The sequence below is a fragment of the Amblyomma americanum genome, chromosome 4 (genome assembly GCF_052857255.1).
Source record: "Amblyomma americanum isolate KBUSLIRL-KWMA chromosome 4, ASM5285725v1, whole genome shotgun sequence".
Classification (NCBI taxonomy): domain Eukaryota; kingdom Metazoa; phylum Arthropoda; class Arachnida; order Ixodida; family Ixodidae; genus Amblyomma; species Amblyomma americanum.
The window spans coordinates 217,518,025-217,534,355 of NC_135500.1; the positions used below are offsets into that span (position 1 = coordinate 217,518,025).

Here is a 16,331-nt window from a genome sequence, read left to right on the forward strand (position 1 = left end):
ATGTTTTGGCGCCGCCGCGAAGGCGTTGATAATCGAGATTGTTGTGGTGCAAGGCTCTTTACCTTGAGCTTTCTTTCAGGCAGCTCGATGGTGATTGTCGTCCTGCCGCGAAGATTAGTCACGCTATCACTGATTAAGTGTCATCTACTGTGCGCTGTTGCAACCACTTCCAGGTGAGGTACTCTTGGAGCGCTGCTGACCAGCCCAAGAAAGATGCTGAGAAAGCGAGGTCCACATTTTTGGTAAATTTTGTTGCTTTTTTGCCATTCTTTGTTCACATGTAGTCCACATAGCTGTCAGCTGCAGTACCATATTAATGGAAAGGTTCCATTAGTAATGGGTTAATTTATTTATTTAATTATTCCCTTATTTGAGTGTCATGACAGGGAGGCAATACAAACAATTTGAACACAAATGTGCTAAAGTTTAAACATCAGTAATTATAATGTACGGCTGGGCTGCATATAGAAACCTAACTCTTCAGTAAAACGAGCTTTTGGGCAAGTTGGTTACTTTGTTTCCACATAACTGCAGCGTAAAAAATTACGAGCACAAAAAAGGGGAGAAACACATACGACACGGACAAAAGCTCCGTGTCGTATGTGTTTCTCCCCTTTTTTGTGCTCGTAATTTTTTACGCTGCAGTTATGTGGAAACTAACTCTTCAGGACTAGTGTCTTTGAGCTGTGCTGTTGTGTTTGCTTTACCACCAGCTCTCACTAGAAATCTGCGTGCCACGAATGCAGGGAAAGCATTAGTTGTGCCACTGTGAACCTTGTGACAATGTGCTGATGACAATGTGATGTGACAATGTGCTGATAGTGCTTGCAATGACAGTTCTTGCAAGCTCATGCAAGCAGCAACATTCGGAATGAAAAATGCAGCAAGTGGCCACGAAAAGCCAGTGTGCAGCTATGATACAAACAGTGTCTGAGGCGGCACAGTGTCTACTACTGTTGCGAGCAGAACAAGCAGTAAATGAACATTATGATGTTCATTTGTATGCTGTCACATTCACAGGAAATGGTAATGGGAGCAATAGCTCGAATATTAAAGCAGAATTGAAAACTGATACTAGTGTAAAGAAATGCGTCAGTATAATTTGTTGCCTATGGCAGCCAGCCGAATCTAACATAATGTAGTTCTTTACTACCAAGAAATCGTGCTCTTTTGATCAGTGAATAGAATCTGTCAATATATGAAATAGCATATGTAGGAGGAGGCTTGGTGGTCTCACCGGTGTACAGCTTTAGGAAATGAATGTGGTACTGAGGTACTCTGTGTTTAATCTGTTATTTTATATGCTATTTTGCTTTGACAGGAGATGGGTAGCCTGCTTTTAGTATGGTATCTATTGACCAAACAGTATGGCAGGCTTTAAAGCAGGTAAATAAATAAAAAAAGTGACTTGTGACAGTAAAATTTTGTCACGGGAACTGATATAAAACTCGCGTCATCCTTTCAGTTCAGTGATCTCGAAGTGGAACTTGCACCAGCTGCCAGCAGGAAGCCTAAGCCAGATCCATCGACACTGTTGTTTGGCCAAGACATGAGTGACCACATGTTCTTGGTGAAATATACTGATGCACAAGGTTGGGATAAGCCAAAGATATCGCCCCTGCGCAACCTGGAGCTTCATCCTGCAGCCAAAGTCTTGCATTATGCACAGGAGGTAATGTACTTTAATTTCATTTACCACATCTAATTTTTATGCTTTGAAGTGCCTTTTCAAGTGATTTTAAAATATGCAGGCAGCAAAGAGATAATTTTCTCAGATGTATAAATGCTGGCCTGCTTAAAAGTTAAAGGGAAGCATGGCAGAGCATCAAGTAACGAGGGAAGCAGGAATGCACACACACGCACAAGCGCCAGCTTTCAACTTTATTGTTTGGCTCCCACTACACCGAATTTGTACAAAGCAACACGCCCCCACAAAGTGAAAAAAAAAACAGCCAGAACAGCGACGCACGTGGAGACGATTTGCAAAGCAACAAAACATAATGCGCATGACATACAACATGACAACCACACTAAACTGAACAGCAGCATGGAACATCCCTGTCGCAGATGACAAACTGGACAAAACATGAGGTAAAAGACGGGAAGAAAACAGGCTAAAATCTAAACGAATCACGAATATATCGAAAGAACCTGACTGAAGGCCATGTCGCAAAAAACAAGGGGATGACGAAGGACTAAAAACGCTAAAAAACGTGAGAGTGAAACCTAAAACGCCAACAGAACACAGCTTGAGAGACCTAAAAACTCGCTGATTAACAGGACACATAAAACAAAACTACAAAGCCAACAATAACACGGCTAAAATTTGATGACAGGTGAATGAAAGGAAACTTGGCATAAAAGTACGACAGCATGCTGAAACAAACCCCCCCCCCCCCCCCGCATGGCATGAAAAACAAAAAAAAAAATACCACCCCTTAGTTGGGTCTGCCACCCCGAGAGCGCTCAGGTGAGGAAGGTTAATTCTTTTTCCGTTAGGCAGATTGATGCCGCGTGAACGCTGGTCTTCTCTGCTCGTGCTATTTCTTGCACTTCTACAATTTTGCAGGTAAGTTGGTCTTTGTGCTTATAAATAATAGAGCATTTCTTCAGTAGCGCCCTGCAGTTACAGGACCTGCAGTGTTTTGACTAGATGGCCTTCAGTTACCATTTGACATAATTTCCTGTGATGTTCTTTCAGACACTCGTTGATGCACCTACCTGTCTGTCCTATGTATCTAGCACCACATGTTAGAGGAACCTTGTAAATGATGCCTTCTGACGTCGCTTTCTGCTTTTCTTTACTTTGGGGGGTGTGTTGCTTTGTATAAATTTGCCATAGTGGCAGCCAAACAATGAAGTTGAAAGCTGGTGCTTGTGCATATGTGTGCTCTCCTGCTGTCCTCGTTACTTGGTACTGTGCCCTTCTTCCCTTTAGCATGTATGGCCAACTTGCCCAATCCTACTCTCCGCTTACAAGTGTTGTGGAGGCAAGTTAAGGTGTTTTGCTGAAAGTTATGCCGATGAGGGGATAGCACTTGCTTAAATTTGTTCTTTTAAAATGAAAATGCTACTCTGAGTGCATTTGTTTTAATTTTGTCAGCTTTTTACGCTTATAATTGAGTCAATGTAGGCATACTCAATGTAGCCCTGTAGACAATTTTAGCTGCGGTAGTTGAGAATATTACTTATCTTATAGTTCAAATCATCAGTAGCTTAATTAAATGAAGCTTCTCCAAACTGTATGTTAGTGTAATTTCCGCCTTCAGTAACAAGTCTACCTAAAACTGCAGTGCGGAATGTGCAGACTTATCGCAAACTTTGTCATGGGGTAGGAGCTTTCTGTTAAAGAGCTTAGCCTTCCAATGTAGTTTTGTATAGTGCTGCTGATTCAGTTTGGTTTCAGTTTTGTGGTGCTTATTGTTTATGTTGGTGTTGTGCTTACTTGCACAGCAGACCTCCACCCCCGATAGGTTTTGTGCATCTAGGCGGACATCAGTCGCATTCCAGTTGAGCAAAATGGCATTATACCCCTGTCACACGGGCACTGCAATGGCCTTTGAGAATCAGGTCCTTATATCCAAAGGCATAAGGAGTGCAGCTACACGGCTGAAATGTTGCGCCTTTGCCGCTAAGGTCTTTGGGGGCGACGGCGCCTGTGTGAGACCTTTGGGGGCGCAGAGGCATGGCCTTCAGGAACCTGTAGTCTCAGTGCCATCCAACGTCAAAAAGTAAAAACAATGAAAAAACATAGATGCATCCAACAGTGTTTGAAAACATCTTTAAAAAATTTGAAAGGTGGGTCTGGCTTTGCTTTTTGTACAAATGTTTATATTTTATGCCCAGATTTCAGGACAGTAAAAGTGTTGCAGCTTCACAGAGTGCCCCTGGTGGCCAAGGCAATACAAAAACCTGCTGCTGCTGATGAGGGTAGCTGTTGCAGTTCTTTTAAGGAAGTAATTAGAATAAAAAATTGTCTGAGCTCAACGAATCAACAGAATTCTCCACTTTAATTTTAAAACACTCACTTCAGCCGCCTCAAGCACAGCATCGGGTGCTATCCCTCAACAACTGTTCCACCTTTGGGCTGCACCGTTAAGCTGCGTCGCTGCTCCTTTGAGCTTTCGGTCCTTTGTTGAAAAGAGGTGCCTTTGCTGGAAAGGCCTTCGAGGAATGCCATGTGACAGGGGTATTACTTGGGAGGGCTGTAATCTATAACCTACGAACTTAAAGGGTCAGTCTTATGGTGACAGCAGCATTTACTGTGCTCGAGGTTTTGGCAGGAATTTATATTTTAAATTGGCAAAGAAAATCCAGAGCCGTTGACTGCACCATGCTGCGTCGAAACTTCGCAGCTCTCCAAGGAGTCGGATGACGTTGCCTGGAGTTGATGTACACTATATGAATGCACTTATGAACAAAACTGAGAGCAATATATAGCATTATTTTTGTTATTATTGCTGGAAGAAACTTTCTCTTGCAGCTTGGCACCGTTTCTTGAACAGCTTTGATTAATGTCACACTTATTATTGCCGCACTCATTTTGTCCAAAGAGTTGCATAGAGTTAGTATATGAACTTATGCCTTGTACTTGATGTCATAGTTTGCTGATACTGTCTATCATTGAGAAAACAAGACTACTGTATGGAAAACATAGGTCTTCAGTTGTTCTGCTGTGTTTTCCAGTGTCACAGCCAAGCATTAGTTTATTTGGTGAAGGAGCTCTTGATTGATATAAAAAATATAGTTGGTAAAAGTCAATAGACTACTTCTTTCTATGTCTATTTCTTTACAAACCAGGCTAGCTCTCTGTAGCATGCAGGTCACAATATCTATTGGTTCACACCTGTCGGCCCATTAGCAACTGTGACACACTACCAATGAGCTCGACATTGTGTTTCAATTTCTGGCTATGGCGGCTACATTTTGAGGCAAAATACAAATATGCTTATTTACTGGGATTTCAGTATGTGTTAATACGTGTTAAGATAGCCTCAGGTGATCAAAATGATTCGAAATCCTCTGCTACAGCATGCCACTTAGCTCCGGTGTATCTGGCATTTAAAACCCCTATGATTATTTATTAAGCTGTTACTTTAATGTGGAGATATGAGGATGCCTGTGTGCCATATGCAATTTATTTAAACCTTTCTTGGTGCAGCTTTTCGAAGGATTGAAGGCTTACCGTGGTCATGATGACAAGATTCGGCTGTTCAGACCAGACATGAATGTTCGACGACTTTTGAACTCTGCAACAAGAATCGACCTTCCTGTGAGTAGTTCAGTTTGTTGCATTTGCGTGTTTCAATTGCAGTTGGCACTTTTGGTTGATTAGTCGGACACCACTGACCATGGCTTCGTGTGTTCAACTTCTTGCATGTCAAGATGCTACCTGTGAAGCCTGTTGTGGAAGGGCGTATTTAGATTCTCACCGCTGGCTAGTATTGTAGATTGGAGGGCTACTGATATGTAGTGAGTGATAGGGAATAGATGTCAAGAAACTGGCCAGGGGAACTGTACAAATGCGTACATAGCTGTGCATTGTCTAGTGCGTAGTTAAAATACATGATACAGTAATGAACAATTACTAGTAAGCATAAAAAGGGAGGGTACAGCATTTAGAGACCGTGCAAAGTAAAGAAGCAGCAGATGCTGAAAACCAATTTAGCACTCTGTTTATCTTTCTGAGAACAAAAATAGCAGATAAATTTATACTAGGACCGATTAATGTGCATTTATACATTTGTACTCTTCTAATGTACAGGCTGTTTCACACTTAGGGAGAAACTGTGTGCGCATGACCACTGCGCTTCGTGAAGCGCTGCCACGGTCAGCTGGGGAGAATCGGCAATAAACGTACATGTTGAATAAGCACAGCTCACTACTCTTTGCACGCCTGCACGCCTTTTCTTGCCGGCTCTCGGTGGAAGCGGTTCTCGAAGTGCAGTTGTCACACGCTCCAAGTTTTCCTCTAAGTGTGAAAGAGCCTGTACATTTGTATGGAATCTCAACATGTTGGACTCTAGGATTGTAATGAAAAGGAAATTGTGATTATGTAGTCATTCAATTTGCAAGTGGTACATACTGTAAATGAACTCAAGTCGGAACATAGCTCTTCACTGGTGCAGCAGTTCCCAGTTTAGTGTCTTCCCCAAAAGCAACCTTTCTTTGCATGAGTTCTTTCCCCAGCACGTAATGAACAGTTACATTTTCTAACTTTTGAAGTTTGAACTGAAGTGTTTTGAGGATGCTGCAGTTTGTGCAGGTGTATAGTTTAAGATACATCTTGCACAAGGTTTTCTCAGAGGTCTGCAACATCCAAGGGCCTGTTATGTTTGTTCCCATGCATGGGTCAAGATTCTTAACAACTTTCTTAATTATGTAGTCACTATGTTATACCCAACAGTTGAAGTGAAGAAATTCTGAACATCCACATTCAGCAAGTGTTCATAAGCTGGTGGTCCCATTGGTGAAAAGATATCAATTTTACACTCATTTTCATAAAAAAGTCATGCTTACTGTTTTGTCACTGTTTATATTTATGCCATGCTTTTTGCAAAGACAAATTGTACTTAAGATGGTTCTAAATACCCGTTTGCCTATTCTGCACGAATGTACAGTAATCCTGCCGAGAAGCTAAGAATTTAAACATCTTTCAACGGGGAAGAATTACATTATATGCTTTCTTAGTGTCATTGAAGTAGTATGCATTAATCCGTAGACAAGGGTGCAATGCTAGCTGGGCTTTATTTATGCACTTATGAGAAATAAGTACAGTGCATTCTATTTCAAACTAAGCTTAACTCAATCATCAGGTTTTTGGACTGAGGCTTTGGTCCGATCGGCACCAAGCATGTTAAAAGCACTCCCCTTGGTTCGAACAAATTTCCGGCTATTTTGAGCTCAAATTACCAAGTCAACTACGCCTATTTAACAATACACAAAAAAGAAAAAGAAGTGGGCAAAATGGAAAAAAAAAGAAAAAGAACAAACTGGGTAATAAAGAGTTTAGGGTTCATTTATCATCTGGTCCGCATGGCTGGTGTCTTGAAGGCAGTCTCATGCTGCACATGTATGCCTTTCATCCTCAGGACTATTGAAACAGAGTTAACAAAGCTGTTGCCGGTTTTTAAAATCTGAAGAGCCTTCAAGATTTTCTGTTTAGGTAATATGCCCATGGAATGTGGTAGTATTCAGTGCCCTCATTTGAATTGCGCTCTTGCAACAATGATGGATAATAAAGAGACGGCCACGGTGGCTCAGTGGATATGGTGCTCTTCTACTGATCTGAAAGATCTGAAGGACACGGGTTTGATCCCGGCTATGATGGTCGTGGAGGTGAAATGCTAGAGGCCTGTGTACCAGGCAATGTTAGTTCACGTTAAAAACCACAGGTGGTCAAAATTATCCGAAGGCCTCCGCTACAGTGTTCTTCATAGTCCGAGTTGCTTTGGGACATTAAAGCCGATAATACCATAGCTAATAAACAGTATAATAGATTGGATTTGGCAATGGTTGTAATATAAAACAGAAGGCAGGTGTACATGGTTCAGTAACGTATGGGCCTGGACTAGTTGATAAACCATGTCTAAGATGAAGTGTGCAGAAAGGCACAAAAGGGTGTAGACTACAAACCAGTGTGATGTCAGACATGTACATGACTGTCATGCATGGGATGAATGGGTAAAAAAAAAAGTATTAATCTTATGCATGACGTTGAGAACTTCACGACAGTAATCTTTTCATGAAGAAAGAGAAGGGAGTGCGGAAGGGAAAGCTCTGAAGTGTGCTGCCTTAACTGAAGGTGGCTTCGATTTTACAGTAAAGTACATACACATACAAGCCACTTTCCTGCATAGTTCAAAAGGTGGCAGTGAGATCATTTTATTTGTGGCTCACATTCTGTTTAAATTGTTTTAACTAACACGAAATATGCACAAATGTTTTCATCAATTATAAATGTTAAGGGGACATTCTATTAACAGCGCCATGGTGACTCAGTTGCTTTGCTATTTGGCTGCTGATCCCAAAGTCGCTGGTTCAATCCCAGCCGTGGCTATTTTGATGGAGGTGAAATACAAAAATGCCGTGTTGTGTGATGTCAGTGCTTGTTAAAGAACCCCAGGTGATCTAAATTAATCCACAGCCGTCCACTGTGATGTTCCTCATAGCCCATGTTTCGCTTCGGGACATTAAAGATGCGCTAAAGAGGATCTTGAGTTTATCTTTGTATCGTGGGAACTCGATCTATATGCTACGAGCATTCTTAGAAACTTTTTGTCCTGTGTGGCTGATTTCCCTATTAAAACGCATTAAGCATCCTGGCTCCTGCCATTTTTTTAACTCACCGCGGAGAGTAGGAGTAAAAAAGCATGACTGCCATGGCAAAAAGCTTGCTCGCCATGCCTTTCAGCCAATCACATGGCGGCTTGCTGCTCTGTTGTCGGTGGAGTAATGAGTGGAGGGATCTTCAAAAATGTGCGTCTTGCTGGTCAGACTGTGTTCAGCCGTAGCAGATGGTAGGATGCGCCACCCCAGCGGCAGCAGACAAGGAGAAAGCATAGTTCGCTTGCTTAGGCCTTGTTATTTTGTTGATATGTTCTCTGAACTACAAATATGTAGCGGTTTTATCAAACTATCGCGTCGTGTCCAAAAGGACTAATAACGGTTACTTTGAGTGTTTTTCTTGGGTTATAGTATTTTGAGTAAAGGTTGAGTCTTACGAAAGCCAATAGTCCAAGCGCATTTCTGTTTTCATCGGCTTAGTGTGCGGCTACGTTGTCTGTGTCTGTAACTATTCACGGAAACCCAAAAAACTAAATTAAAGCAAAAACGAATTTTTTTCACGACACTCTTTAGTACACCTTTAAACCCCACAGTTCACAGTTCACATTTTATTGAGCATATTTCATTTGCAGCAGTTGGAAGCTCTTTGCCCAAATAGGCACATACCCGGCTGTGGTGCTGAGAAACATGGCAGAACAACTTAGATAATTTCTTTATTTGGAAGCGTTTATTTCTTTTGGTATTTGGCATCTGCTGACCCTGACATTACTGATACGAGTGGCTCGCCGCTTAGGCAGTGAACAGTGGCATTCTGTGGTGGTTGTAATGTAAGTGACATTAACTGAGATGTGTTTTTTTAAAACTAGTCTAGAGTGTGTGTACGGTTTTAAAAACGCATTCAGTAAAATACATCTAGTGATATTGATCAGATACCAGCAACCATTTTTTTGCTGGTAGCGGCAGCGCCATTGTCAGCATATTGGCTGTCTGCCTTTTCGAAACATTTTTAAGGATTGGTAGAACAGCAGGGTTCTACCTTGTAAGAAATGGCAAAAAAATGTGTCTCATGCAGTATCTTTCTGCAATAATAACCCTCCCTATGGCGTTTAGTCCTGTCCACGGAGTGCAATATATCCACTCCATGTGACTACATGGATAGCTGCGAAGTTTGAATGCATCGTGGCACTACTGTTGGCTCTTACCTGACTTTCTTTGACAATTTAAAATATAAATTCCTGCCAAAACTGCCAGTTCTTCCCTTAGTATTGTCATCACCGGGAAAATCTACAAGAATGTGCTGCTACTATTTCTATACTTGTTTCCAACAGCAAACTGTTGCTTTAATTTTAAATTTGCCTTACCAGCATTCTGGTTGAGTCATGTCAAAAAATACATTTCCAAAACTATTGTCACCTAAAAGACCAGTATATTTCCTGTATATGTGTTTACAAAGTCTATGAAGTGATCTTGTTTTTTTCCTCATTGCATTTTCTTGTTTTCCAGAAATTTGACGGTGACGAGTTCCTGAAATGCTTGTCAAAGCTGGTGTCTATAGAAAAGGAGTGGGTGCCAAAGTACCCTATGAGTTCCCTCTACATCCGACCTACATTCATAGGCATTGAGGTAGGCTGGTGAAATTTTCAACGCTTACAGCTATTTCCATTCTGCTTATGTATCCATTGCCAATACTTTACTCATGCTTGCTGTGTTAACCCTCTTAAGGACTGATTAAAAAAAGAAATGGTGTCCTGAAAGAACAGCTACTGTTGTAAAACGAAAAACACCGATTGGCGCCCTCTGTTCATCAAAAGCGATTCAGAAAGTAACAAATTACCCATGAGGAAGTGAGCTCGTTATAAAGTGGCAATTGCCCATGACAAGGTGAAGTCATTATAAACCTTTAAGGGGTTCTACAGATTGTGTACACTTTAGGGCACACATTGGTGCACAGTAAATTTATTTGCAAATTGTGTACTGGGGTTGTAGCTTATGGTAATAGAAGGGCTGGTTATATAACTTGCTCTTCGCATCAGTAAGCCTTGTATTATAGATGTACTCAAAAGAGTGAGAAATACTGCACCAGTTCATTTCGCTAGTTCACCCTCTCTACCCCACTGCATTGCAACTCTGGGCATGAAGTAATTGCTCTTGAAATTCCCTCCATAGGCACCAGTAAACACGTATGTTGGGCGTGAAAATGTGCATGCTGCTATACTTGGCTTTGTCGTTGAGCCAAGAAAATCCATTTGGTTATCTTCTGATGTTCTGCCAGCATTGCATCCCTCTGGTTTAACAGTCAGCCTTGTGTATCAATCATTGCCTCCATACGAAACTACAGTTATCAGACAATAAATGACACCCGCACTTATTGCAGGGGTTATGAAAAATAAGTGAATTGCATGGTCTTTCAGTAATTGCAGAAAATATGGAAATTGCCTGATGCAGCTGGATACTTCCGCAAAGCTTTAATTTTTTTTTACGTGTTGTTTGTTTATCGTCTCTGGCACGCGACCTTATTGATTTGCTTTGCTGCATTATTAAGCCGTGGTAAAAACAGCGCAGCGACGACAGACACAGAGAAGACAGAAGAAGACGGACAAGCGCTTGTCCGTCTTCTTCTGTCTTCTCTGTGTCTGTCGTCGCTGCGCTGTTTTTACCACGGCTTAAAGATGCACCAACTAGCTCAGTTGTCGGTTCTTCTGCTTTGCTGCATGAGACCAGAGCGGATTTCATGGAGCTGTCATGATTATGTGCCGCATTTCCCGTCATGCTTCGGATTGTTGTCTGTTTTAAGCACTTTGTCTCTAAGGACACAGGTTCGTTCGTGGCTGTGGCGGTGGAATTTCGATGGAGGCGAAATTCTAGAGGCCCGTGTACTGTGCGATGTCAGTGCACATTAAAGAACCCTTGGTGGTCGAAATTTTCAGAGCCCTTCACTACAGCGTCTCCCATAGCCTGAGTCGCTTTAGGACGTTAAACCCCCATAAACCAACGAAATAGGAAAACTAGTTGTAGGAAAAATAAATATGGACAAACCATGGAACACATTTATGCAGTTGGAAAATCCTTAACCTGTTAAACCTCTATCCTGCTCTGATTGATGTTATGGAAACCTGTTCCTCTTTGCCTGCTTTCTGAAAACAGGCAAAGATTTTCTTCTTGAATTATGTTTAAACCAGTTCATGTTTGTAGGCATTGCAGTATCCATATATTTGCTGCTGTTGTTTAGGAGATCCACTTCTTCTGGGCCGTTGTGATGGCTTAGTGGCTATGGCGCTCGGCTTCTGACCCGAAAAACGTGGGTTCAATCCTGGGCGTGGTGGTCAAATTTCGATGGAGGCAAAATTCTAGAGGCCCTTATACTGTGCAATACTTTCGATACTTCCAATTCGCACATATTCTATCGAATTTCCTCGGGACGATGCGTGTACTCTGCGCTCGATATGCAAGTGGGCCATCTTCGGCGAGGAGTTTCTGACTGCTCGGCCGCATCTGCGATATGTGTTGACTTGTATATTTGTGGCTAAGAGCTTCCGGATTTTATCTTCGTTTTTGTCCCCCCCCCCATCAACCATTGTAGTGTGCTTTTTCGTTTGAGTAATATTCAATTTTAGCGCGAATATTCAATTTTAACATAAGGGATGACTTTTCACTTCTATCTTCAGTAAAAAAACTCGCGTTACATTCCAGGAAATATGGTAAAATTTTTCTTGTTTGTGAAAAAGCGTGAAAGAGTGAGGTGTCGAAGTGCCACTTGTCGAACTGCCGACAACTTATGCTACTTTCTTCTTGGACTTTATACGCTAAATGTTTGCATGATGTTTTCTGATATGCTGTCATTGACAGGTATTTGGCGATCAAAATGGTGCCATTGATAAGCTTCTAGTGCATGTGGGATTGAGCTACACCCGGTTTCCTGTGCTCTTGTATCGCGGCAACTCAGCCAAGTGATCTTTTTGACGAGAAAAAATTTTCTCTCGGTGTACTGCATTCTTTTCAGTCACTTTTAGTAGGATTTATAGCTGATGTAAGCAGCCAAATACACACTGACGAATATTTCCAAGCATACTTTCGGATTTCCAAGCCAGAACTCAATCTACTTTGGAGTGCCATGCTCAGGGTCCGAGTAGTAATCCTTACCTTGCAGATCAAGTTATACTCACTGCTATCACTAACATCGAAAAGTTTAGGGTATGTGCCGTCTGATTTCCCTAACTGGCAAAAAGCAGCGCATGAATTTCAGTGCTCCTGAAACTTCGTGTTCAGAAGTGGTGAGAAGAATTTTTTATCCGCAATATATTTTCGAAACTAGTGAGCTATTTGAAAGCTACTATCTGAAAATTAGCAGCCAAGCACCTTGTGCCATTTATCGCTACATATTTAAAGCGAGGGCAGTGAATCGCTGTCTTCGGAAGGGAATTGGTTAATGGGCAGTTTTGGTGCACTCATTTTGGGCCGTAACAGGGGCATGCCCACCAGCGTCTGAAATAGCATGTTAAAAGTTGACCACAAAGTGTCACCTTGTCTCAGGCTAATGTCGCAATGCATGCAGGTTCAAGCCAGTTAGCTTTCAGGAGTGGCAAAGCCCAGAAGGCTGGTTTCGTCTCTCTTCTTGTTTTAAAATACTTCCTGGTGTTGAAATGTGAGATCGTGTCACCTTGGGCTTGGCACAAATGTCAGAAAACAAAACTACATGGCCAGTCTATCTCTCCGGTTATCTGCAGGGGCTTTCCGATCGTCACATCTCACTGCACACATGTCCGATATGTGCAGGCAACACTGCACTATGCAATTCACATAGGAATTGTTTGGGACACAGCAGCTGGCAGTTTGAATTATACGTATTTTTATATAAATGGGGACTAATCAACCAAGTTTTGCTGTATTCGATATTCAAATGCTTATTCACAGCTGAGCATAGAGCTCAGACCCTGCACCCTGGTTTGTATTTGATCAATGTTTTCTCAACAAGGTAAGGGAGCTGCCTTTTTTAGTTAACAGTTGAAGTGCTAATACTGCTCTTACTTGGATAGCAATTAGGCATTCACACTATAAGCATGATTGCAGACATATTGGTTAGCCCTGATACTTGTTTGAAATATATGCAAAAGTTCAACGAGCGTCAGTCTGGAAGTCTGAAAGTTCGAATTGTGCGAGACAGAATCAACAACACTTTCACTGTACTTCTCTTGTGAAGTGCTGCACAGCAGAGACCTTCACTCAGTTTTATTTCTCTGCTACATTGCCTTCTCCTTGTTCTGCCATTGGCTTGTAGCCCACACTGGGAGTGGCACGGTCCAACCAGGCGCTGCTGTTTGTCATCCTCAGTCCTGTGGGTCCTTACTTCCGCACGGGCATCAAGCCAGTGTCCCTTCTTGCTGACCCCAAATATGTCAGAGCATGGCCTGGAGGCACTGGCGACAAGAAGCTTGGCTGGTAAGCTGCACCGGGTTCCTTTTCCTCTTTGCTATATTCATGCACAAGTGTCATGCCTCTGGATAACATATCAAGTGGGAAATGATTTAGGCCTGCTTTGCCAGCATCCTTTGAACCTTGTGCCAAAGCGTCTTTTGAGACCACGTTGAATATTTCTGACTTCATGTTGAAAGCTGTGTATGCACAGTGGGCTGCTGTCAAATTAGCACAGGTGCATGCACCCCTCTTACACTTACCCGTTTTGAAGACCTGACCACTTTGTGCTCGTGCTTACCATAAAAACTGGACTATAGGTCGGACCGGAATATAGGTCGACCCCCTAACTAACCAATACTAAAAATGAAAAAAAATCTTTTCCAATGGAAAAAGTACCGAAAGACACCCTTACCTTGAAACAAATGTGACGCAACAGGTTGCACAATGGTGACAGTATTTATTTTCATTTAAATGCTGCTCGTATGTACACGCGCCCAATTTTTTAACAGTATCACGCGCCCATCGACCCGCGTGTTTGTTTTTGGCACACAGAAGTAGTGCGCCGTAGAGCGAAGCCCTAGCTCTTCATGAATAGCCGAGCCCTTGAATTGAGGCACGCAATCTCTACCGCATTCATGCGGTTGCATTCGGCAGTCACAGGCAGCAATCTTGCACGGAGCGCAGCCTTTCCTTCCAATTCTGGATACACTGCAGTCCGCCTACGAAATGTTTTCTTCTGGTTGCTGCAATTGTACAGCATTCACATGGATCCATTCGGCAGTCACAGGCAGCGATCTTGCACGCAGCGCAGCCTTTCCTTCCAATTCTGGATACGCTGCGGTCCGCCCACGGAATGATGTTTTCTTCTGGTTGCTGCAAGTTTTAATATGCAGCTTCTGCCTCCACCAGTACTGAATTCTCTTTTCGGATACCCCAAATTCGCGCCTTGCCACCAGGTTGCTATGAGCTTCCGCGTACTCAATTGTGTTTTTCTTGAAGGCGATGGTAAATTGCCGTCGGCTTCCGCTCATTTTAGATCAAAATGTGAAAAAGCAGCCTTTTAACGAAATAGCTTTGCAATGACGGAAACGCAAAATTGCGGTGCCGTCACACTGCATTGCTGCTGATGGCGATGGGGATGGAGGCTGTTGACTTCAGCCGCCGATTGTTGCAAGACTTCCGTAGTTTTTCCGACGATGACCGGTATATAAGATGGGGGTCGACTTTTTGCCATGGTTTTTTGAAAAAAAGTTCGACCTATATTCCGGTTTTTACGGTAATTTGGGCAGCGAGACAGGCCACAATTTCTCCTTTTTTCACGTGCATTTCTATCACAGACCACGTCATTTTTTTCATGCTGTCCTTGTTGCTTTGTTTTCGCTCTCTTTGTTGCAGTGGGCAAAAATCCAATGCATAGCGGTGTTTATCAGGCTAGAAACTTAGTCATAACTGTATACCATTGCATCTGCACTGACTCTGTGGCACTGAGGCAGTCATCTAGTGCTGCAATTTTTTTTTCTGCCATAACAGAGGCTTTTCTCTGAGGAGGCTGACATCTGGTCAGGCTAGGTTGGTAGTTTAGCATTCTGAAGCTCTATTCATTTGTTTTGCGCATAGAGATGATTTCATTGTGCTGGTAATCATAAATGAAGCTCCAACTTTTCTTTCCTACCCTCACTTCACCTGTAGCACAGTGGAAAGTTACATCGTCTTTGTGACGAGTTTGTTTCTGCTGCCTCAGTGGGTCAGTGGGTGTGGAAGTTGGGAGGAGTAAGGCTGCTTGGATGTCATCAGAACAGTGAAATGTGAAAGAAACCAAGATTCCTTTTCGTACAGCTGTCATCCTGTGGCTGTGCCAACAGTCATGGACGCAGATGTGTACAACAGAATGGCATACTGGCACGTAATCTAAATGAGCTTTTTACTGAGATGAACTTAGCCTAGAAACAGAACAGCTTAGCGGTAGTGGCGGCAGCAAGTGAACTCAATAGTCATCAGGATCAGAATGTCCATTGCTTTCAGCTGCGCTTCTTCCAAAAATCTGTACTGTGGGATGTGAGTGCACGTTAAAGAACCCCAGGTGGTCGAAATTTCCGGAGCCCTTCACTACGGCTTCTCTCATAGCCCGAGTCGCTTTGGGACGTTAAACCCCCATATACCAAACTAAACCAAACCTTCTAAAAATCGCTACAATGCCATGAAGATCAGCTACATTGTAGAGGCTGTTGAACACAATCGTGATCCTTCCAGATTGATCTGGGCACATGTAGCGAGTGCATATTTGATAATTTGCCTTGTGTGACGAAGTCATGGGGCTGCATGCCGGCAGTGATGAACAAAGTACTTTGAAAAGAAGGCGAGAGAGAAAGAAAGCTTCATGGCACTATGGTTCTGAGTATGACCCCCATTACTGCTTCTGGCAATAAAACTTGAGCTAGGGTCACTGCAGTGCTGTTTATCGATTTGACCCCCAACAGAGTGTGAGGTACTCTTGAGATCTTATACTGATAAGGCTGCTCTGTACATTGGCATTACTGTCCAGGCAGGCATGATGTGACGCCTTGTTAGGCAACAGTTCATACTTATATTCCTTTGCTGTCTTTTCAAGGAAGACCAGTCATTTTTAATAAAAC

The 16,331-nt window shown here is 42.6% G+C and overlaps 1 protein-coding gene across 1 annotated transcript in view; it reads left to right on the forward strand.

The window, feature by feature from the left end:
- Positions 1–16,331, forward strand: part of Bcat (Branched chain amino acid transaminase) — a 31,544-nt gene that overhangs the window by 1,119 nt on the left and 14,094 nt on the right. Inside the window, exons 2-6 of the mRNA XM_077663420.1 lie at positions 174–242; positions 1,466–1,672; positions 5,162–5,272; positions 9,790–9,909; positions 13,562–13,722. Coding sequence (XP_077519546.1) covers positions 174–242; positions 1,466–1,672; positions 5,162–5,272; positions 9,790–9,909; positions 13,562–13,722 — 668 coding nt within the window. The remainder of the gene's footprint in view (positions 1–173; positions 243–1,465; positions 1,673–5,161; positions 5,273–9,789; positions 9,910–13,561; positions 13,723–16,331) is intronic.